Genomic DNA, 23,587 nt, shown 5'->3' on the forward strand with positions numbered 1-23,587 from the left:
CGCCTATGAATCCATTCACATATTCATCTACTCACCTGCTCATCAATCCACAGAGTCAATCAATATGGAATGCCCCTTTCTTTGTAAGGCTCTGAGATGACATACAGAATGCAAATACAATCCAGACCCAGAATGCAAACATAATGCATACACAGCCTCTATCCTGGAATACCTCATAGAGTTAAGTTGAGCAGAGGGCCATAGGTGTGTCAGGATCTGGCCAGGTGCCGAGGTTGGGAAAGACTGATGTACAACTCAGAACCCATGTGGTTTTTGTTGCAAAAGCCCCCTCCTCTCTTCCCATCCCACCTTATGGGTAGCTCCACTTCTGGCTTGGGTTGGGTTGGGTTAAATGTAGTTTCTAGGTTTAGGTTTAGAAGAGCTAATGTTTCTCCCTTCAATGTTTCTCCCTGGGCAGTTTCAAGATCACCGATGCCCGACTGCTGAAACTTAGCATTAAGCCGACCCCTGATGGTCATAGTCTCCAAACCACCGTCCCACTGAGCCTGAATTTCGGTTTGAACCTGTGAGTGGGCCTCAAGGGGGGATGGGAGGATGGCTCACTAAAGGAAACCCTGATGACCATGGGCAGCCAAAAAGGGGGTATTGGAGTCTAACAGACATGAGCTCCAAGTTCAATTCATTTGCTGCTATGCTGAGTGACCTGGGGTCACTTGGGAAACTCACTTGATCTCTTTGAGCCTTGTTTTCTCCTACTGTGAAATGAGACAAGTACAGCTGTGGCAAGATGGAATAGGTGAGGTTGGCATTTGTGGCAAGGAGAAAAGCCTCCTTCACCATTGCATGTGGTGGGCCCAGGTGCAGCAGACTATCTCCTTTGTAGGCCCATGGTTGGAAGTCTGTTAAAGGTGAAAATGGATCTAAACGCCTCTGGAACAATCGAGACTATAACAGATCAAGAGGGGCAAGTCCACCTGGTCGTTGGCGACTGCAAGAGCTCCCTTGGCAGCCTGGATGTCACCGTGCTCAATGGGTGAGGCCAGAGGGGTGGCTTCTCCTGCCCAGAGACAGTAGGATGGGATGAAGGATGGATGGTTGGGAAGACAGAACAATGAGAGAATGGATGAGTGGGAGGATTGAAAAGTGAGAGAATGGAAGGCTGGGAAGATGGATGGATGGATGGATGGATGGATGGATGGATGGATGGATAAATGAATGGACAAATAGTCACTTATCCTTTCTTAAGCTACACTGACCAAATTTACGCTGAATTAGGCAACAAGAAATCTGAATTCAAGTCCAATCTACAAGAGATGCTGGGGAGAGGGGGTGGGCTTCCAGTGTAAACTTGGGCATCCTTCCCCAACTTCAGTCTCAACTTGCTCAGATAACTATAATAAGGAGCTGCAAGGGATTATTCATTGAATCCATTCAGATAATAAGTGTGAATGTGCTTTGTCCCCGTAAGGGGTAAAATAGCTATGGAGGCTACCTGGGTTACTTATTTCAGTTACTGTTCACAAGGAATACTGAGGCATGCATAATACGCAGAACTTGTCCCCATTATGCCTAACATTTACTGAACACATATATTGTGCTTCACATATATCATCTCATTGAATCCTCATGACAACTACACACTAAGCACTGTTCATCCATTTATGGATTTTACAAAGTCTCACTGAATACCTACTGTATACTGGAACAGTGTGTTTATTGTACATGTACCCCCTGTGTGCACTGCTATGTAGAGTGTCACTCCCTTTGGATAGGCCCCTTGGTGTTCGCCTGCATGTGGGTGTGGATGGGCAAGGCCCAGTTTCAGCCACTTAGTTCTGAGGCTGTGACAGGCCCAGTGGCTTCCCTGAAGGCTTCTTGATACCAACCCCAGGGCTTTGTACCACCTCATGGCTTTTCTCTTTCAGAAAATTCCCCCCCATTCAAAACCTTGTTGATAGTGTCAGAGTTGCCTTGACTAGAGACTTTCTTGGGCAGGTGCGGAGCCAGGTAAGTGGGTAAAATTGGGGACTCCTGGCCCTTGCGTCTTAGAGCTTCTCAGGCTGAAAGAGACCACTGGGGTGACCTTTTCCGAGTCCCTTGGTTTGATAAGTAAATTCCATCTATATCAGTCCATTGATCATCTGTCCATGTTCCTTTTTTCATCCTTCAAAATACATTGGTTATTGCTTTGGGCCAGGCTCTGTGTGTGTCCATCCTACAGCTGAAATAGATTGGCCTTGCACAGGGAAGCTCCCAGTGCACCCCAACTGTGGCTGCAAATAAGCACTGTGCCAGCCTATGCTTTGGTGCTACCCAGAAACTCACCCCTCCAAGAGCAGTCCACCCTATTTAGAAACAGATGTCACGTCCCACAGGGATCACTGGCTCGCTGTGTGACGGGCACTTCAGTTTCTCCTTCTGCCCAGTGTGGCTGTGTGAGCATTCACCTGTGGGATTGTTTAGAATAAAACACTATGAGACATAGAAAAATGTTAGAAAATCCTAGAAAATCCCCCCAGATAATCTATCCTGGGATGCTGCTGCTCCCAGGGTCTACCCACAGGTGCCACTTTGCCTAACTCCTATCTTTGTCCTTATGTCAGGTGTGCTCTGTATTGAATACCATGCTTATCCAGTTGGACTTCACCCTGGCTAATAGCATCGCCAGTAAGTACCTGCTTCCCAGCCCTCTCTTCTCCTCTGCAGGATCAGTGATTGTCCCCAAGGAGGTCTGTCCCTGTACACCATGGGACAACTAGATCCCTCCAGGCTCACCTCACCCCATTTTGGGTTTCTTTTTGCCTTGAATTATTTAAACAATGTTGAGGTATAGACCCTGCCTCTCCCCATCACCCCTGATACTGAGAAGTGCCGGGCTGGTTGGTGGGAGGAGGCGTTGCCCTCGCCAAGCCTTGCCTGAACTTGGTTGGATTTCCAGGCCTTGCGGGAAATGTGCAGTATCCTCAGATTCCTGCACACTGAGACTGTCACTCAGGTCTGTGGTGGTTGTTTTTAATTTTCCAGAGGGACTGATCCAAGGGATGGACATTGACCTCACGGTCTAAGTCTTCCAGGAAGGGACCTGTCCTCTGCTGAGCTGGTCAGTGTTGCTTCCTAGGACTTGGGGGCTGTTCCTCTTCTCCTGGTAGAGGGCAGTAATGGTCTTGGGACAGAGATATCCAAAGAGAGAGAGAAAAAATCAGCCACACAGACAAACTCAGATGTGCACAGTGAAGTCCCCAGAAATGCTGACAGAGGTGGAGAGACACAGGTGGCACTGCAACACAGTCACAAATAGAAACACATGGTCAGGGACACACACACACACACACACACACACACACACACACACAAATGCCCAACTCATGGTCACTCAGACAGACAGACAGAGGCACACCAGCCCTCTCATACACGTGCACTCATATGCAAACTCACACAAGTGTCCGTGGACACACAGACACACACTCACTCAAACACATGCATAAGAAGCCCCCATCTCCAGGCCTGGGCTCCCCTGTGGCTGAAACAAGACTCCTAGCCCACAGGTCTCAGCCGACTCCTCTCCCTCTGGATGGTGGGTCTGATTACGGGCCAATACCAACAAGAGTCAGTGACCTTGAGACTCTATTGGGCTCTTCTCCCAACAGAACCATTGCCCGCTGCTCTTCTACTCCTTGCCCAGCTTCCGAGGACTCACAGAAGGCTGCCCATGTTCTGGACAATGACACAGCCACTGTTTGGAGACCAGAGCAGCCTTCTCTCCAAGGAAGCTGCTCCCCATCCTTTCCCACCAGGCATGCGCTACACTGCATGTTCCTCACCAAATAAAATTGCTCTTTCTCTGCACTGAGGCCTTGTCATTCTTCGCCATCACTTGAGGACTCGTAGGCTGGAAAGAGCCCTGGCCTGGGTGGTGGGAGCCATAGAACAGAATTTGGACCTTATGTCGGAGACTTTAATGGTCTTTAGCAGGACAGGGAGATGTTCAGATGAGTGTAGATTTCAGAGTAACTGTTCTGGGTCCTTAGGACAGGTGGACAGGAGGTTGGGGATAGATGTAACAAACCAGGCAGAGATGATAACACAATGGTTAATACACAAGAAGTAAAAATGGCAGATTTGAGAGAAGTCCAGGAGGTGGACCTGGAACGGTGTAGGTGAGGGAACAAGTGAAGCTCGCATCGATGTGGGAGGATGAGTTGATTCCAACAGGAAGATTATGTCTTCAGCTGTGGCCACACTGCATGGAAGCGCCTGGGAAACTCCAAGCAAGTCCAGGAAGCGCACGGATACACATGTCATCTCCCGCTCCTCTTTGTTTACTTGTATCCAGTAAATACTGACCTCTTTTCTGTTCTCACAGTAAGAGGATGATAAAGGTGACAAAGCGGAGTTGTAGGAGGAAGGACAAACTGGCCCAGAGTGTTCATTGCTGAAAGGCTTGAAATATGTAGGCATAGAGAAGGTCATTGGAGTTGCAAGTGAAAAGATTATTGATTCCCTGGGTGAGAGTCATATTTTTGGAGGAAAAAGGCTGAGTTTAAGAAGCTGAGAAGAGAAGGGATTTAAGGAAGTTGAGGCTGTGAACACACATAAAATTTATGAAAAATTAGGTGCAAGAAGGAAGAAGAACAGAGCTACCCAGGCTGGGGAAGGTTGTCATCTCAGATAAAAAGAAATATACTATTGTTTTCTGAGCTCTAGAGGACTAGTCCAACCCTTTCACTCCACACGTAAGGGTACTGAGGCATTGGGGTGTGTGTGATTGACTTGCAGAAGGTCACAGAATGACAAAAAGCAAATCGAGGACTGAAGCATCCCAGGCTTCACAGAAAACTTTGTCCCTTGCTCTTTGGGAGACCTCATTGACCTAGTGAGAATGAGCTGATTTGGGTTGGTGTTTTTCAACCCCTGCCAAACATCTGTCATCATGTCCAACCCACCACTGTCTCCACCTGTTGTTCCTACTACCCAACATGGTATTATGGGAAGACAGTCCCAGAGTTCAGAACTGCAAGATTTATTGTAGGAAATCAGCCTGTGTCTTTTGGTGAGGAATGAAGGGAGGAAGCATCTTCCACACTCACAGAAGCAGAATATCTTTGAGCTCAAGATGAGTGCTTAAATTCCATAAAAAATTGCATGATCATTGTGAATGTCTACCTAGTCAGTCACCTGATGTACAAAAGGACCATCCAGACAAAACCAGCAATCAGGACCCGATGGGGGTTGGGGAGAATCCAAGCTTTAATTACCTTCATGCTTTTTCTGGGCAGGCATTAGTGTTGACTAAGAGTGCCCTTGGCTGAGGCCCCCCAAAATCAAGGTGGATAAGGATAGGCACACACACCTGGGACCACCAGCATTCATCCTATTGTCCCTTAATTGTGACACCAAACTGCATTCCTGCCTAGACACACATCTACTGCCCATCTCAGGATACTACTTTCCCACTGCTTCCCTTGACTTCTTCCTATAGCCCACAGACGAGTCTTCCCCCTTCCCTAATAATTTCAATTACTAACTAGTGTAAAACTCCCCTGGGTACAAAATAATCTGAGAGTTGGCCAGGTTAATCAGAACATATTTATGACTTTAAATAATGACAACATTTTCAAATTATTAAAAACTCTTTAGGAGGGTGTCAGTGACAACAGCAGGTTAAAGGCCTTTGAAAATTCTCTCTTACATAAGAGCAATAAGAAAAATAGGGGGGAAAAGTTAGCACTAACTCCTTCAGAGCTCTTGAAATTAACCAAAGGTTTCCAGTAATCTTGGAGTTATTTATTCAATAAATAAATCATTCTGGGCTCTGGAAGCCTGCCTTGTCCAGTCCCATTTGCTTCTGTACTCTACCAAGTTTACTAAAGACTCCATGGGACACCCATGGCAATTGTCAAAGATCTTCCAAGACTGGAGTTGATCCACCAGGTGGAGTGAAGTCACTTCAGTTATCACCATAACCATGGGTGCTCTTGAACAGTAGGGGACAGGCACTGGCTCTATCAAGCCCAGGGTCCTACCTACCTATCAGAGGCATCCCAGGAGGAAAGCAGGAAGGAAGGTCATTCACTCACAATGACCAGCCATTCAGAGCCACACTTGCCTTAAATGTCAGTCAGAGGGGAGGAGAAAATGTGCTTGAGTTCTTGCCCCTACAACATGCTTCACATCTCTGTTTGATCATTGATTTCAAACTTCAACAACTTGACTTGTTTTATCTCTCTTGCTCACCCCCTTCTCCTCCCCCCGGCACACACCATCTTACTCACAAGGGCCTGGGTCTACTGTCTCTCAGACTCCTCTCCCAGCTCATCATCATAAAATCTCAGCAGCTTCTCTGCCACTTGCTTTCATTCTCTTTCCTATTCCCAACTCCCTATTTCCTTCTTTTACTAATTATCATCAGTAGTAACCTCTCAGAATTTGCTCATTTTTTTAAAATTGGAATCTAAATTTCCACAATATTAGTTAAAACAGAATAAGACTATGCTGCAGTAACAAAGGAGCCCTGGAACCTCAGTGGCCTAACACAATAAACTTGAATTCTTCACTCGCACATTCACTCCATGTTTCATTTTGAAGCTACACCATCTGGAATGCATGGCCTCCACCGTCAGCAAGACAGGGCAATGATGACTGGAAGATAGGCAGGACATCATGAAGAGCCAGGCCAAAAGTGGCATGCACCACTTCCTTCACATTTCATTGGTCAGATATTCTGAGCCCCAGTGTCCTCATCTGCAAAAATCCCCACCTCAGAGGGATTTTGTGAGGATTAAATCAGCTAATGCAGATAAAACATGTGCCTATCACAGTGTCTGGCATGTAGTCAAGCTCAAGAAACACAGTTGCTATTATCATTCATGCCAACCATTTTACAGAATAGCATCTCAGGCAAATTATTATTTGAGCCTCATTTCATCATTGGGGAGGGAGAGAAAGAGAGAGAGAGAGAGAGAGAGAGAGAGAGAGAGAGAGACAGATCTGCAATTCTTCTTCTCACCACATTATCCAGGGAAACTTAACACTTTTCTGTTTCACTTGTATCTCCTTGTGGTTACCTTCTATTTCTGAAAATTGATGATGGAGCTTTTAATTGAAAATTGTAAGATTTCCTATTATAAAGATAAGGAAACCACTTAAAGGAGAATCATTCGTAAATAAAGGTAATGGTGGCTGGTATGTGGCACAAATCGTGGAGGTGACATGTGAATGACTTATCTAGGGAGCTTGGGGACCTGTCCTCCAATGCCTGACTAGCCTATCTGATGGATACCCTGAACCAACACCTCTAGGATCCTAGCCTTGCACCAGCATTCGTACATATGTCCTATCACCACTAGAGGGAGCTGTTGCATGGCAACCCAGCAGTCATCTGGAAGATTAATATTTATTTAGCATCAATGGTGGGCTCAGAGCTTTGTTAAGCCCTTTAAATGTAGGATTTTAGAGGATTTCTGGTCAAGATGGTGCAGTAGCTAAATGCTGTGCTTACCTTCTCTCAACATCAAAATTACAACTAAACTACCTTCAACATCAAAAGTATAACTAAACTACAAAACAACTATCACTGAGAATGCCCCAAATCTTGTTGAACCGAGGTCCTATAACTAAGGACAGGCAGAAGAAGCCACCTTGAGACTGGTAGGAGGGTCAGAGATGCAGAATGTGCTAGTCCCACATCCGTGTGTGACCATTAAAAATTGGGAGAGATATCTTGGCTGTGGAGGTCCCCCCCAGACCACCCTCTCCGCAGCCCAGAGTTCCAGGGCTGGGGAGAGAAATCCCCATAATTTCTGACTGTGTAAACCAGTGGAGTTTGTGACTGAGTGAGACAGAGAGCAGCTGCGCTCCCAGCTGCTCTTCTTAAAGAGACCGTGCATGGACTTACCCACTGATGGAATCGCGGGCTCTGAGTTCCAGCACTAAGGGCAGCAGCTGGAGAGATGGCAGGAACATATGGTGGGGGACTGAGTTGTCTGGCTTCAGGACAGGGGCTGGAGGGGCTGCTTTCTCCTGGACAGAGGAGCTGGCAGAGGCCATTGTTTCTTTGTTGAGCCCTGCCCCTTCCCAGCAGGCAGACACAGGTGGCCACCATATCTGAGTCCCCATCAAGCTGGCTACACCCTGGTGATTTGAGACCCTGCCCTGCCCAACTTTTGGGCACACCCAAGCCCCTTCCAGTGGCTTTTTCATATAAAATGCCTGCCTTGGCTCATGCACCATACTTTCCTAGGGTCTCTTAAAAACTCACAGAACCCAGACAAGCAGCATCTGGCTTGAGCATGTCCTGTACCTCTTTGGCTGAGCAGCCCTAAGCCAAGCACTAGCGGCAGCCGGCCTTGGTTCTCAGCTTGGCCTATCAAGGCACTTCCAAGCACGACATGGGGGGTGGACATCGGAGGATTTCTTTGTGGCTCCTGTCAGTTGGCCCTGGGTGAGGCATGGGCTGTGGCTGAACTTGACCTGCAGTGGGTCCCCTCCCAGGTGGCCCTGGGGATGGCAACTCCAGTGGCCAACTTCTGACAAGCTGGAGCACTACCCAGCTGCCTCCAAAATGACACACCCAAGGGACAGATTGAGCAGTCACTAGAGCCCTGCTGAGGTAGACCCTGCTCTGTAGTGTCAACCCCTGCACCACAACTCCTCCACTGTAGTCAAGGCCAGAACTCACAACCAGTGAGCCGAGGCTCAATCCCTCCCATTGATGTGCAAATAGCAACCAAGGCTCAACTACAAAAAGAGAGCACACACAACTCACACAAGGGACATACCTAGAGTGTGTGGCTCAGGTGACCAGGAAGACTGAGCCACTGAGCCCCACAGCACACCTATTACATAAGGCCACTCTACTAAGACTGGGAGACATAGCAACCCTACCTAATACATAGAAACAAACACAGGGAGGCAGCCAAAATGGGGAGGCAAAGAAACATGTCCCAAATAAAAGAGCAGAACAAAGCTCAAGAAAAAAACTAAACAAAATGGTGACAAGTAATCTACCAGGTGCAGCATTCCAAACACTGTTATAAGGATGCTCAATGATCTCAGGGAGAACCTCAACAGAGAGAGAAGAAATATAAAAATGGAGCTACAAAACATGAAAAATAACCAGTCAGAAGTAAAGAATACAATAATGGAAATGAAGAATACATTATAGGGAATCAACAGTAGATTAGATGAAGCAGGGGATCAAACCAGTGATTTAGAAAATAAGGTAGCAGAAAACACCCAATCAGGACAGCAAAAAGAAAACAGAATCCAAAAAATTGAGCAGTATTTAAGGGGCCTCTGGGACAACCTCAAGCATACCAACATTTACATGATAGGCATACCAGAAAAAGAGAGAGAGCAAGGGATTGAAAACCTATTTGAAGAAATAATGACAGAAATGTTTCTTAACTTGGTGAAAGAAATAGATATACAAGCCCAGGAAGCGCAGAGAGTCCCAATAAGATGAACCCAAACAGGACAACACCAAGACACATCATAATTAAAATGCCAAAGATTAAAGACAAAGAGAGAATCTTAAAAGCAGTAAGAGAAAGGCAGTTAGTTACCTACAAGGGAGCTCGCATAAGACTATCAGCTGATTTCTCAACAGAGACTTGGCAGGCCAGAAGGGATTGGTACATTCGATGTGACGAAAAGCAAGGACCTACAGCCAACATTACTCTACCCAACGAAGCTATCATTTAGAATCAAAGGACAGGTAAAGAGCTTCCCAGACAAGAAAAAGCTAAAGGAGTTCATCACCACCAAACCAGTATTACAAGGAATCTTAGAAGGACATCTTTAAGACAAAAAATAATAATAATTAAAAATATGAATAATAAAATGGCAATAATTACATACCTATCAACAATTACTTTCAATGGAAATGGATGAAATGCTCCGATAAAAAAATAAGGGACCTGAATGCATAAGAAAAAAAGACGCTTACGTATGTTGCTTACAAAAGACTCACTTCAGATCAAAAGACACACAGACTGAAAATAAAGGGATGGAAAAAGAGATTTCAAACAAACAAACAAACAAAAAATCTGGAGTAGCAATACTTATACCATACAAAATAGACTCAAAACACAGACTATAACAAGAGACAAAGAAGAACCTAGTAATCCTACTTCTGGGTATTTATCTGAACAAACCCAAAATGCTACTCCAAGGGAACATGCTCTTCCATATGTTCATTGCAGCATTATTTACAATAGCCAAGATATGCAGGCAGCCTGGGTGTCTCTGAATGGATGAATGGATAAAGAACAGGTGGTACATACATTCAATGGAATATTACTCAGCTGTAAAGAAGAATGAAATCTTGCCATCTGGGACAACATGGATGGACCTAGCAGGTATTGTGCTGAGTGGAGTAAGTCAGGCAGAGAGAGACAAATGTTATATGATTTCATTTATAAGTGGAATCTAAAAACATAAAATAAAGTAAACAAATGAAACAGAAACAAACCCATAGATACAGTGAACATTTTGATGGTTGCCAGATGGGAGGAGGGTTGGAGGTAGTTGAAAAAGGGAAGGGATTAAGAAGTACAAATTGGCTGTTACACAGTAGTCATAGGGATGTAGGGTATAGCAGAAGAAATATAGTCAATAATATTGTAATAACTATGTATGGTGTCAGATGGGTACTAGGTCTATCAGGGTGATAGATGGGAGGGGGCTGCGGGGAGGGGGAAAAGGTGAAGGGGTTAAGAAATACAAATTGGTAGGTACAAAATAGTCATGACAATGTAAAGTATAAGGAATATAATCAACAATATGGTAATAACTGTGCATAGTGCCAGGTGGGTACTAGTCAGGGGGATCACTCCCTAAATTATATAAATGTCTAACCACTATGCTGTAACCCTGAAACTAATATAAAATAATATTGAATGTCAACTCTAATTGAAAAATTAAAAGTGGGGGTGGGGGAGCTAAAGAGGAACACAGGTTCAACGTTCCAGATAAAACAAAGAAGCCTTGGGGATGTAATATACCGCATAGAAATATAGTCAATGATATTGTGATAATGTGGTGCAGTGTCAGATTGTTGCTGGACTTAACATGGGGATCACTGCTTTAGCAAAGGGACTATATCAATAATATGGTAACAACTGTGTATAGTGCCATGGGGGTACTGTTGAATAATTATGATGTACAGCTAAAACTAATATAATATTGTATGTTAGCTATATTTTAATAAAACTCTTTTTTAATATGTAAGATTTTATTTAATCTTCACAGAAATGAGGCTACTAAGGCACAAGGTCATACAACTTGTAAGCAGTGGGTCCAGGATTTGACTCCTGAGAGTCAAACTCTAGAGTCCAAACTCTTTGCCATGGGTTGCAAATTCCAGAGCCTTTAGCCAAATCTGGCACATTGTTTTTCATTTTTACTTTAAATCACTTTAAATGCTGATTATTCTCCAACTGGGTGCTGATTACAAATGCATTCACCATTTCCCCCAAGCCCCATTACACCCAATTGTCTTATGCTATTAAGTGCTTGGTGCCTAAAGTTGGGCTGCCAGGTTTACCAATAAAAACACAAGACACTCAGTGAAGTTTGAATTTCAGATAAACAATGAGTAAATGTTAGTGTAAGTGTTACCGGAGAGAGGGGCCTTTCTCGGTGAGATGTCCAGGCTTAGCTCTCACACCGAACCTGGGCCTCGGAGGAAAACTGGGAAACAGCCACCACGTTGCCAGGGGTTGGGCCCTCCTGACGCGGTATCCAGGTTCTTGACGTCTCGAGCAAAGAAGTGAAATAGACACAGAGGTAAAGCGGTGAAAAAACATTTATTAGAAAAGACAGTGCACTCCAAAGAATTAAGAGCAGGCCGAGCACAAAGAAAAGCAGCTCAAGGTGGATGGAATTATTAGTAGACAAAGTACACTCCAAAGGGTTTGGAATGGGCCCCAAACAAAGGCAAGACTCAAAACACTCAAAGGGCTCAGGAGGCCATTATTAGAAGCAAAAGTATACTCCACAGTGTTTGGAGCAGGCCCTGAGCAAAAGCAAGGCTCAAAAGGCTCAAGGGGCAGCCGCTAGGGGTTATATCTTTTTTTTTCTAGAATAGGCTGTTCCTCTCCAGGAGCAGGACCGCTTGATTGACACCTGTGATTAATAAGGGGCTATTACCTTATCCTCTTAGACTGCATATGTCCTTTCCCAGAGTTCTGTCTATTATAATATTAATGAACTTCTGGGCATATGTATGATTATAGTGATGGTATAATGAGGCTAGGGTGAGATGGAGGTCGTGGTGGCCTTTACCAGTGGTTAATACTTAAAGAAGACAAGGAAAGAATTTGGGAGGTTTCCAGGTAGTGCTCCCCGTAGGTTGTGTTCAACATGCAGGAATACAGAGATCCAATTACCTATTTTTAACTGCCTGCCCTATTTTTCCCGAGAGACGTGGTCCCCTTGAATCTCTGTGGGGAGTTGAGGGATGGGAGGTCTCTTCTGTATTTGCTTCAAGCTGAGAAGGCGGGTAGAGCTGTCCCTACCTACTAAGGATTCACGAAACTCTTACCTTATCTGTTCTTAAATAAAAAGAGGGGTTCTCGTTTTCCTTGGTCGGGGTGCACTGGAAGCCTCACTGGGACATAATTCATATCCCGACAGCCCCTAGATAAGGAGAGACAGATGTTAGTTAATAAATTAAAAGTGCTGGCTCCAGAGATGGAACTCAAAGCCTATTCATCGTAATCTCACCCAGGGACTAGGTCTGGACTGGCCTGGAGAAGTGGATGGGTGGATGAATGGATGAGTGGGTAAAATGATGATGGAGAGATGTGGAATCCAGGTATCTTTCCATAAGGAGTGGTTCTTGGCAAACATCTCACTTGAATTCGACATTGACTTGAGACTGTGAGTCTTACAGAAGTGAGGTCTGAGATGGGCTCTTCCTCCTCACTGGGAACCTGGGCGCTGGGGGTGAATTTGGCAGAACCCAGATCTTTCTCATGCCAACCTGGCTTCAAATCCTCATTTTCAAACTCACTCCCTATGTGACCTTGGGCAAGTCACTTACATCTCTGAGTCTTGGTTCCTTCAGCTAAAATGTGAATGGCAATCATTGATCAGTGGAGGCAGGTCATTTGCTCATTGAAACTTATGTGAGTTCACTACAGTGATTTTAAAAAGAGAAACACTGTATCTCATCACCTTTCCCTTCTGCTGTTCAAACTGTCCTTTAACCTCCACTGCCCCCAAAGAAAGGAAGGCCATAGCTAAATGGTAAAAATATTAAAAATAAGATGAATTCTCAACTTTTGAATTTCCAAATCTGGTCTATTTAAAGGATTTCCTGAAGCCACTCTGGCTAAGAGCAGTTTTCTCCTCAATGACTGACTGCAGGAGTTAACATGCAGGCAACACTGGGCTGGTTTGTTGAAAGGACTCAGAGTGTGGACATTGCCATCTGCGTGGAGAGCCACGCTTCACACTGGCTGTGTCCACCTCCTACCTTTCTCTGCCTCCTGCCCTCTCCCCTCCTTCTCCTCTCTCTCTCATCCCCAGGAGGCATTTCAATAACAAGATTGCAAAGACAGATGCACGCATGAACCTCGCTGTGGAGTCCTGGCTGGAGAAAGACGAGTTTGGCCAGAGGGATCTGGTGATAGGCAATTGCCACGTGGAGCCCTGCAGCATGCACACGACAGTCATGACTGAGTAAGGTCCCAGCTGCCCCGCCCCCTCTCCCCCGAAACCCAGGGCTGGGGCCCTTCCTGACCCACCGTAGCTGTGACTACACGTCTCCACGTCTCCACCTCCTCCTGGATGAGCCCTGTGCGAGTCTGTGTTAGTCTCGGTGTTAGGTGTCCACGACTCGGGGAGTTGAAAGAAGATGCATGGAGCGGAAGGCAGCGTAGACATGCTTTATTCACTAGCTCTCTAGGTACCACCTGCCTTGTACAGTGGACAGGCTTTATACTGTGCGGGGCCAATAGTGGCTCATAGCCAAAGTGCTTACATAAGAGTACACAAACAGTGACATCAGCAGGACAACGAACGCACCTGGGCAACACTCCATCTTCTGTCCAGTGGCGGATCGCCATGGCAGTTCCGCTGGGTGACCAGGTGAGGGAGCCTGACCGACTTTATTTTCCATACACTACACCCCTTCAGGGTTCCACGCTGGTCTGTTTGCCCATTCAGGCTGGGGTCTTCATCCCAGGCCTCCACGAAAGCAGGGCAGAGCCCTGTACCCAGAGCCCACAACAATAATACAAGCAACAGTGGAAAGCCACAGGAGATCAGCCCTTCCTCCCATAAGGGCAAGGGCACACCTCCAGGAGGAGGAAAGTTGAGCCCACCGTTCCTGTAGAGGGTTTCCTGTCAGGCATTGAATGCCATCGATCTCTTTAGCTAGGGCAGAAAGCACCTGGCTTACATTTTTTTTGTTATCTGCAATATACACACAGCATTCTGTATGCACGATGGTGCATTTTAACTCCTTGGGCAGCACTTAAAATGTCCAAAGCAATCTGGTTATAGAGGACTACTTTCTCATTTGGTCGGCCTCCTCCATGAGGAGGCCCAAGGCCTGATGGGCTTGGTTGAGGGCTCAGGCAGTGTGCTCCACAAAAGCAGTTACTTGTGTTTCCACCAAAATGGAATTGGCCTGGAAGCTAAAGACAGCCAGGGGATAAAACCACCAGGGTGTCCTTTTGATGCAGTAGTGTTTGGCTTTGAATGACACACTAAATGTGGGTCATATGCTAGCCGGGAGGTATGGCCACCCGCACGTACAACGCCGTGTCCAATTGGCAGGGAGGTAGGACCAGCCATATAAGCCACAAGCCCACAGGCTCCCTTCTGGGACAAAAATGGTGGGGGCTAACCCCTGTTGCCTTCAGCCATTCCCACAAACAACCTTTGGGAACTCGGGTTATGTTTTGGCATAAGGCCACAGGCACCCAGCACGTCTCTGTTGCCGGTCTGTCATTCCAAACACTGAGGAACGACCTGGGTGAGCTCCACACCTTCACTCATGAGCCACCCCCATCCGTCCCATACCTCATGGCTTAGCCACAGGTTGGTGCGGTTTCTCTGCGCCCTCATGCAAGAGAGGGCGTGTCACCAGGTTGTGCCCAGACCTCTTGCCAAGGGTTCCATTCTTGCAACAAAGTCCAGTTTTCCATTGTAGCTGGATAGATACTCCACGGTAGCCCTGCCGTGGTGCTGACTGGAAACTCCGTACAAACCCAGCAGCTGGAGACGTTGGCTACTCTGGCATAGGTATGGGCCCAGTCCACTATTGTAATAGCCCATAGGCATCTACGGGTGGAAAGAAATAGTAGTCATAGGAACCAACAGTGGCAAGTCCCTTCCATCTGGGAGGATACGTTACATGCTAGCTTTTTATCCTGGGAGAGGAGGGTTGCTGCTACCGGCACCTTTTCCGGTTTGTGGTACCATACCTTTATGGCAGTGCCTCGGGTCCCTTGCAGGGTGTTAACGTGTAGCAGGACAGGGGACCCCATAATAGGCCACAGCGAGAGCACAAAGGTCCCTTGCAAAATCGTCCCTCTATCGGGACCTCCATATTCCACTGTCACTTGCAGTGGCCACTCAGCCACCACCCCTGGTGTCACTTGTAAGTCATGGGTCAAACCAGCCCCCCATGGGGCCACCAGGCCCAGCCAACTATAGTGGGGGCTTTTGACCTGCCAGGGCCAAGTCCATTGTAGCCGTTCTCCTGCTTTCAAGCATGTGGGCACTGGTAACTAGATGTTCCCATTTCTGCCATATCCCGATTTTAACACGGTCTCGCTTGTAGTGACCTGTGGTTCTATGGGAGCGGCTGTTCGACGTAACAGAGCCTCCACTGGTGAGGGCCCTCCCTTCTGTGGCCTCTCATTCAAGACTCTCAAAACATCCCATAGACGCGAGACCCAGTCGTGCATTGTGGGAGTGTGTTTGACACCCGAAGGCCTTGCTTCAAAAGGCCGTTGTAGCATTCAATCATACCAGCTGCCTGTGGATTGTACGGGGTGTGGAACAACCATTGTGTGTCCATTCTGACAGACCATTGCTGCACTTCTTGCCCCGTAAAATGAGTGCCCCTGTCACTTTCAATGACTTGGGGGCACCTGTAGAGGTCACACAGCCGTGTAAGAGCAGCCTCCGTATTCCACTGATCCGCAGCCAGACACGGTCAAGCCAACAATAGCCCCATAACCGTATCCACTGCTGTGAAGGCATAAGTGGCATTTCAGGCTTTAGGCAGGGGACTCTACTTGCCAGAGGGTGAGGGTCACCCTCCCTCACGTCAGTTGCTGTGTCTCCCGGGGGAGCTCCTGCCGTTGGGGACTGTCCTGAGCACAGATGACACAGTTGTTGTGGCAGGCATCTGCTACCTCCTGCCACTTCAAGGGCAGCCTCCAGCATCTGCTCACCTGCCACATGGTTCTGCTACCAGCATGTTACAACTTTCTATGCAAAAATGGGTTACATCAGTGGTGGGGGCGCATTCTCACTACCAAACCCGTGCCAAGGCATCTGCTTCATTGTTGCCTGGAGACATGAAGGGGGAGTGACCCACGACATGTATCGAGGTCACCTCCTTTCCTTGCCCTAGGTCCCAGAGATCTTGCCACATGGCCTGACCCCACAGTGGACATTGTCCAACTAGCAGGCTTTGGTGCTTCCATGTGGGGAGCGATAACATTAGGCCCCGAAACATGGCCCATCTGTCTGTACAAATGACCAGGCTCATGGCTGATTATCATCCTTACAGCCTGTAGCTCGACCCACTGGCTACTCTGGCCCACCCCAGTATCAAACCAAATGGTATCTGTTTTGGGCTGGACTCCAATAGCTGTCCACATGGCCATCAGTATACCAGGCATCTTCAGGTACTGGGGGCTGTCCTTCTCTGTAGGGCAATGGCTCCAAGTCCTCCCCAGTGGGTAGAGCGCTTGGCACAGCCTGAGGTACAAGCTCAATAGGCCCCAGGATTTGTTGTAGCTCTGCGCTCAAACAGCTTGGAACTGAGGGTGCTACATTATTCCAAGTAGACCCCCCACTTGGCGAAGGTGGTGGTTTGTGCCACCCCTGTTTTGGGTCCTTAGGTCTAAGTACGAACCCAACCTTGGACGGGATACGTTGTGCCAACCAACACCCTTGTCGTTCCCATGATGGCTTCTGTGGCCACCAAAGCCGTGTACACGGCGGCCCTTTGTTTTTCTATCAGAGAGTAGAGAACTTCCGCCCCCTTCCACAATTGGGACCAAAACCCCACTGGGGACTGGAGACGTTCATGCCATTGCCAGAGGCCCCCTCTTGGGTTATGTGAACATCAAGTTCAAATGGGCGACCAGGGTCTACCACTTGTAGAGCCTGTGCCTGCTGTATCGCCTGTTCTGTAGCAACAAATGCTTGGTCTATAGCCTCTGTCCAATTCCAGGGTGTACCCTTCTTCACCATTTAAGGGCCTTGTCATCTGTGCTAAATGGGGTACAATACCCCAGCAGGCCCAAATACATTTGTAGTTGGGAGACCTTGGTCAGCAGGGGAAATGCCGGTATTTTATCAATAATAGCTTCGGGTATAACCTTTGTCTTACCCAACCAAACAACACCCAAAAACTTGACAGATAAGCCAGGGCCCTGGATCTTCTCCTTGTTTACCGCCCAGCCACACTTCTTCACATGGCAGAGGAGAGAGGGAGCTGCTTGCTCGAAATCTGAAAGAGAATCAGAAGCTAGTAAGACTTCATCAACATAGTGGAAAAGAGCCACAGAGGATGGGTGGTCCCATTGTGCCAAATCCTGGGCTACAAGCCCATGGCAAACAGAGGGGCAGTGTAACTATCCGTGTGGGAGGACTTGGAAGGTCCACTGATGCCCGTCCCAAGTAAAAGCAAACTGCTCCTTGCTCTCAGGCGCAAAGTCAATAGAGAAAACAGCATTCGTCAGGTCCACCACATAGTGGTACGTTCCCAGGCAAATATTCAAGCGGTCCATCAAATCATGGATCGAAGGCACTGCAACATGGAAAGGTGGCATCACCTTGTTCAATTCCTTATAATCCACAGTCATTCGCCAGGTCCCATCAGGTTCTTCACTGGCCATACCGGGGAATTAAATGGGCTGTGTGTTGGCCTCACAATGTGTGCCTTCTCCAGTTCTAATATCATACGGCCAATCTCTTCATGTTCCCCGGGAAGGCAGTACTGTCACACTGTAACCACACACCAGGGCCACAGCAATACTTGAGGTGGGTGGTGAGCATGCCCATGTGCCACTGCCTTCACCACTGGGACCAGAAGGCCGAATTCGACTGAAGTCTGTAACTGAGGCCATGTAACACATCCACCCCTAGAATATTCCGGTATGGAGGAGACATACTCCGTGTAGGTAGGGCGGGGGAGACGGGGGGGAGGTCTACCTATACCCAGAAGTAAGGAGACAGCTTTAACCTTAGCAGTCCTCCCCGCCCATCCTCACCCCTCCCCCAAAACCGTCAATGTAGATTGCTGTTTCAGGGAAACTTTCTGGGTTCCCGTAAATAATGCTGCAGTCCGAGCTGGTGTCAACCAGGGCCAGAACCCTCTGAACATTAGAAGGGGACCAATGTAAGGACTGTCCCATGTGGGGCCTCCGGTCCCTACTCGTCCCCTCCAATTGGGTACCTTGGCCCCTCCCCTAGTCAAACTGGAAGGAGCTGGCCTCAGGTGGTCGCATGAATTCTTGGAGGGCCACGGGTCGCATCTTCCCGGACTTCCCCTTGGGGTTTTTCCCAGAATTATTGCTCCAGACACAACTGTCTCCAGAATTCCAATAAGACCGTGTTGGGTTGTCGGCCTATTTTTCCCAATCGACACTCGCTGCTATGAGGTCATTCCACATTTGCGTGCGCGTTACCATTTGAGGCCCTCGGGTTTGACTCTCCATGCTTCTGCTTTGGGCTTCCTGGTTGTGATTTCACAGACCTCGCGTCCTAACTTCCCCCGCCTCCGGCTTTCGATATCTCTCAGGGTGGACATGACGGTGGTAACTTCGTGGATCTGCCGCCCCACATAGGGCGCAAGTATGGCGACCAATAATCCAAAGTCACTTGCGGAGACGGTATCTAAAACCAAATCTCTCATGCTGGCCATAAACCGCTCATCATCTGGCCCTTGCGTATTAAGATCAAATGTAGCATGTCTCATACCCATTTCACGGATAATTTGAACAAGTTCGGCGTAAGACTGCCATTTGCTAACATTTTCTGGCAGCTCACCTGCATCAGCCCACACTGTGCGCGCTGCAGCAGTGAGCCACTCCATCACGGAATGGTTACCCTGGCCTTGGGCCAGCTGGCGGCTGTTCTGCGACCGCTGCCACAGGGACGGATGCACCGTTATGAAGCCTAGTTTTTCTATTTCACCTGCAGCGCAGATGATGGTGTCTGCCCCCTCATCCCACAAATGCAGCAACCATGCTGGGATCGGCTCCCAGGGGCGTTGTCGACACTGCTTCCCCAGTTCCCGTAACTTGGTGGGAGCGTAGAGGGTACAGGTTGTGAACTCAGTCACCACTGGGTTGCCAGCAGCAATGCCCCAAGGGCCCAAAGGTTGTTCATGTTTTACCTTCTGATGCACGATGGTCCGAACCTGCGGGTGAGAGACGACTTCCACCCGCGGCTTCCGCTGGGGACTCCGGAGGGGCCTTTGCCTCAGACCCCCTCCAGCAGAACTCCGCTTCTAACTGGCAAACCCAAGCCTCCAGTGCTTCTTCCTGGGACTCCAAGTCCCACACTTGGGCTGCTTCAGCAAGTGCCTCCTCCATGTTGTGGCGCAGGATGGTGAGAAACACCCAGCTTACACGGCCGGCAGTGACTTTCCTTTTCTCCGGCAGCTGTTCACTTAAAATCTGTAAGGCTTTCTCTATGCTGCCTGGAGAACCGTTCACATCTCCCCATCCCCGCAGGGGGGCCCAGCTCATCACACCAGCTACCACACGCTGTGTACCAGCCACATGTCCTCCTGTCCAGGCGTGGATGACTCCTTTACCTGACCGAGACCCCTGCTCGCTGTGCAGTGTCTGAGTGCGTGGTGGCCCTGGTATAAGGTGTGTGCGACTCTGGGAGCTGGAAGAAGAAGTGTGGAGCTGAAGGCAGAGTAGACATGCTTTATTCACAGGCTCTCTAGGTACCACCCGCCTTCCACAGTGGCCGGGCTTTATACTGTGTGGGGCCAATAGTGGCTCATAGCCGAAGTGCTTACATAAGAGTACACAAACAGTGACATCAGCAGGACGACAATGCCTGCACAACACTCCAGCTTTTGAACCCGGCCGATCATTCCGGCGCTTCCGCAGGATGGCCGGGTGAGGTAGCCTGACCGACTTTATTTTCCCTACAAGCCCCAAACAGATCTCACTTTTCCCCAGGATCTGCTTCTCCTGCTTCCCCTCCCAGTGATGGCCCTGCCACCCTCCCAGAAACCAGACTCTTCCTCCTCCTCACTTCCCGCAGCCCATCTTCACGAGCTCCCATCAGTGGCTTCCTGGAAGCCCCCGCTTGCTCCCTTCTCTTCATCCCCACAGTGACTGTCCCGGCTCACGGCCACTTCCTGGAACATTGAGAGGGCCTCCTCCGGCTCTCCCTGACTGGACCTCATCTCCTTCATTCCATTCTCCTTCTGCAGCAGAATTAACTTTTTAGCACAGGAATCTAGTCATGAACCCCAGCCCCTGCTCCAAACCTTCCAACGGTTCTCCAATGCCCTCTAGATGAAGAGCAAACTCCTGGATGTCACCCAAGGCCCTTCTTTCCCTCTCCCCTGCCCCATCTGCAGCGCTTTGACCTGAGTCTCTCTGAAGAACCCACCTCTAAATCAAAACACCATGTGTTTTCACACCACCATGCCTTTGCACATGTGGATCATTTGCCTGGGATGCCCTCCCCTGTTTCTCTAAAGCTCCTCCTCATCACTCATTCATTCAACAAATATTTACTGAGACCTTACGATGTGCTAGGCACAGCACGCTTCACGCTAGGGATACAGCAGTGAGCAAGAGAGGAAAAATAGAGCTAAATGGAGATCTAGGCCCCGCCTGACCAAATCTGTCAACTCCAAAAGGCTGTGGATTCCTCAAGGGCAAGATTTGTGTCTGATTTCTTTCTGTAGTTTCAGAATGCTGAAAACAACTAAGTCCTCAGTGGGTATCCATTCATTTATTCATCAGATGTTCACTGGGTACCCAGGCCTTGCCAGACATTCATGGAGAAGACAGCGCAAGGGAAAGACTGTGGATTCTGGAGCTCTGCTGACCTGGTTCTAATCTAATCAACACTTAGCTGTGTGACCTTGGGCAAATCGCATCACCTCTCTGAATTGCCCCTTTGACTACTGCTGACAATGATGCCTCTTACATAGGGCTGGCTGAGGGTTAAAGGACTATGTGAGGTGTACTCAACACATAGAACCTAGCCTATAGCTGCCTTTTTTTCTAGAGATATGCCACCAAATATGAAACATTTTCTCCATGATTTTAGAGAAAATCTGGGAAAAGTTCTCCCACACCTGTTAGAAATTCAGGTAAGTTTAAGGAAAATATTTTTTTCCTTGGGCATCCTTCAGTCTGAGGGTCTTGAACATATATATTGGCCATTTGGAAAAGAGTTTCAAACCTTGGGCTTCAGAACCTGAAAGATTTCAATTAAAAAGTTTCAGTTTTGCCATCTACTGGCTGTGTGTCCTCAGGCAACTGACTTAGACTCCCTGAGCATCTATTTTTCCATCTGTTGCAAGGAAACCATCACAACCCCTATTTCATGGAGATGTCATGAAGGTTCAGGGAGATTAAACATGCAAGTGTTGTGCGTGGTCCCTAGCATGCAGTTGGTGCTCAATACAAGGAAGCCAAGCCACTCTTGCCATGATTCCATGTGGAAATGCAATGGCATCTAAGCTTCCAGCCACAGGCCCTGTAGTTTTCTTTTCCCAGTCCCTGACCTGACCCTTCTCTCTGTGCTGGTGGTCCAGGTATGTCCTCTGATCAGTGAAATCCCCAGGCAGCTGGATGTGAAACTGTTGAAAAGCCTCATGGGTGAGTGTCTGCATCCATCCACAAAGGAGGACTCGGGGTGGGCAAGTGGCCGGAAGAGGTCCCCAAAAGGGGCCCCCAGTGAGGCCTGCTGAGGCGTTTCTGCACATGTCCTGAGAACACTTAGAGGTGACCACATTATGATGACCATTACTATTCCCCAAGAGAGCTAGGACAGCAGAGAGGACCCCTACAAGCTGACTGGGCCCCGCCAAGTCACCCAAACCTCCGGTTATCAGAGACTGTAGCATCTCCTAAGATCTCCACTCAGGCCTTTAGGGAGCACTGGCCCCACCGAAACCTGAGACCATCCCAATCTAATTGCAGATAAACAGATACAGTCCCCACCTTCAGGAGCTCACAGTCTAGTGAATGGAAGACAACAAGAAGCGAATAATTAGATATCATTTGGAAAGGGTTATAGTGTGACTGCTCTGGGCATGGGCCCTCGGTCAACAAGACTGGCTGAGAATCCCCTTCAGTGTGGCCCTGGGGGTTGGAGGGGATGGCACACTGGTGACTGACGCTGCCTCTTCTCCTTACAGGGCAAGCTGCTGCTCATCAACTCAATCAGCTGTGAGTCTGGCCAGCCCTCCTATGCCAGGCTTGAATGTCTTCCAAATGCCGACTGATGATCAGAAGGAGATTCCACATCTTGGGACTTTAAGCCTCTCCCAGAGCATGGATTCTTTCCACTGCCCCAGAAACCTTTACCATAGGCCCCGTGGATGACCCGTCCTCCTCCATACAAATTCTAGCTGTGAAGAGCGCAGAGGTCCACCTGCCTGGGCCCTGAGCTTGGGTTCCTGATGTCAGGCCTGATGAAGGCCCATCCTGAGAATAAATATACCCAGAAATACCAGAGAAAACACTCTTTTCCTGTATTTTGCAACCAGACATCCATCCATAGATGTGCTCATCAATGCAGGGGCAAGGCGTGGTGGTGGGGGGGAACCGTATCGAGATTTGCCATTTCCTCATTCATTTAACTCATATTTATTGAGCACATACTATGTGCCAAGCACTTGTCTGAGCTCCAAGAGAGTATAGAGAAAGGCTGACAAAGTGGAAAAGCACAAATGTTGGCTTCAAACAGATCTAAGTTCAAAATCAGTTCAGCCCAACAAGAAGTTCTATGAGGGCATGGACCACGTGCATCAGGGTGCAAATGTCCCCCCAGCCCACAGCATGGGGCTGGCACAGAGTTGGAGCTCAGCCAATATCTGAGGTTTAATGAGTGGAGGAATCCTGGTCTTATGACTCACTAGCTGTGTTTGGAACAAGGCACTTTACCTCTTGGTCTTCCCCAGCTGCAAAATGGGAATAGAAAGCCTATAGGATGTGGAGCAGCTGAAGCCTTCGCCCTGCAGGTGGGAGGGAAGCTGTGCCATCACTTTATAAAACTGGGTAATAGCATGTCCTAAAGTGCCGCATACGCCTGCCCTATGACCCAGCAAGTCCACTCCTAGGTCTATGCACAACAGAAATACATGCACATGGGCCCCACAAGACGTGTACAAGGTTGCTCAGAGAAGCAGTAGTCAAAATAGCCACAAAGGACAAACTCCCTC

General features: G+C 48.1%; 1 protein-coding gene across 1 annotated transcript in view; it reads left to right on the plus strand.

Annotated features, from left to right (window-relative positions):
* The window catches only part of LOC109384390 (BPI fold-containing family A member 3-like), a 47,978-nt gene extending 25,382 nt beyond the window's left edge, over window positions 1-22,596 (plus strand). Inside the window, 6 exon segments of the mRNA XM_019645699.1 lie at window positions 7,363-7,370; window positions 12,744-12,843; window positions 13,498-13,647; window positions 21,424-21,508; window positions 21,956-22,019; window positions 22,562-22,596. Coding sequence (XP_019501244.1) covers window positions 7,363-7,370; window positions 12,744-12,843; window positions 13,498-13,647; window positions 21,424-21,508; window positions 21,956-22,019; window positions 22,562-22,596 — 442 coding nt within the window.
* Window positions 22,597-23,587: the final 991 nt, after the last annotated feature.

The sequence above is a fragment of the Hipposideros armiger genome, unplaced genomic scaffold (assembly GCF_001890085.2).
Source record: "Hipposideros armiger isolate ML-2016 unplaced genomic scaffold, ASM189008v1 scaffold_94, whole genome shotgun sequence".
NCBI classification, from domain to species: domain Eukaryota; kingdom Metazoa; phylum Chordata; class Mammalia; order Chiroptera; family Hipposideridae; genus Hipposideros; species Hipposideros armiger.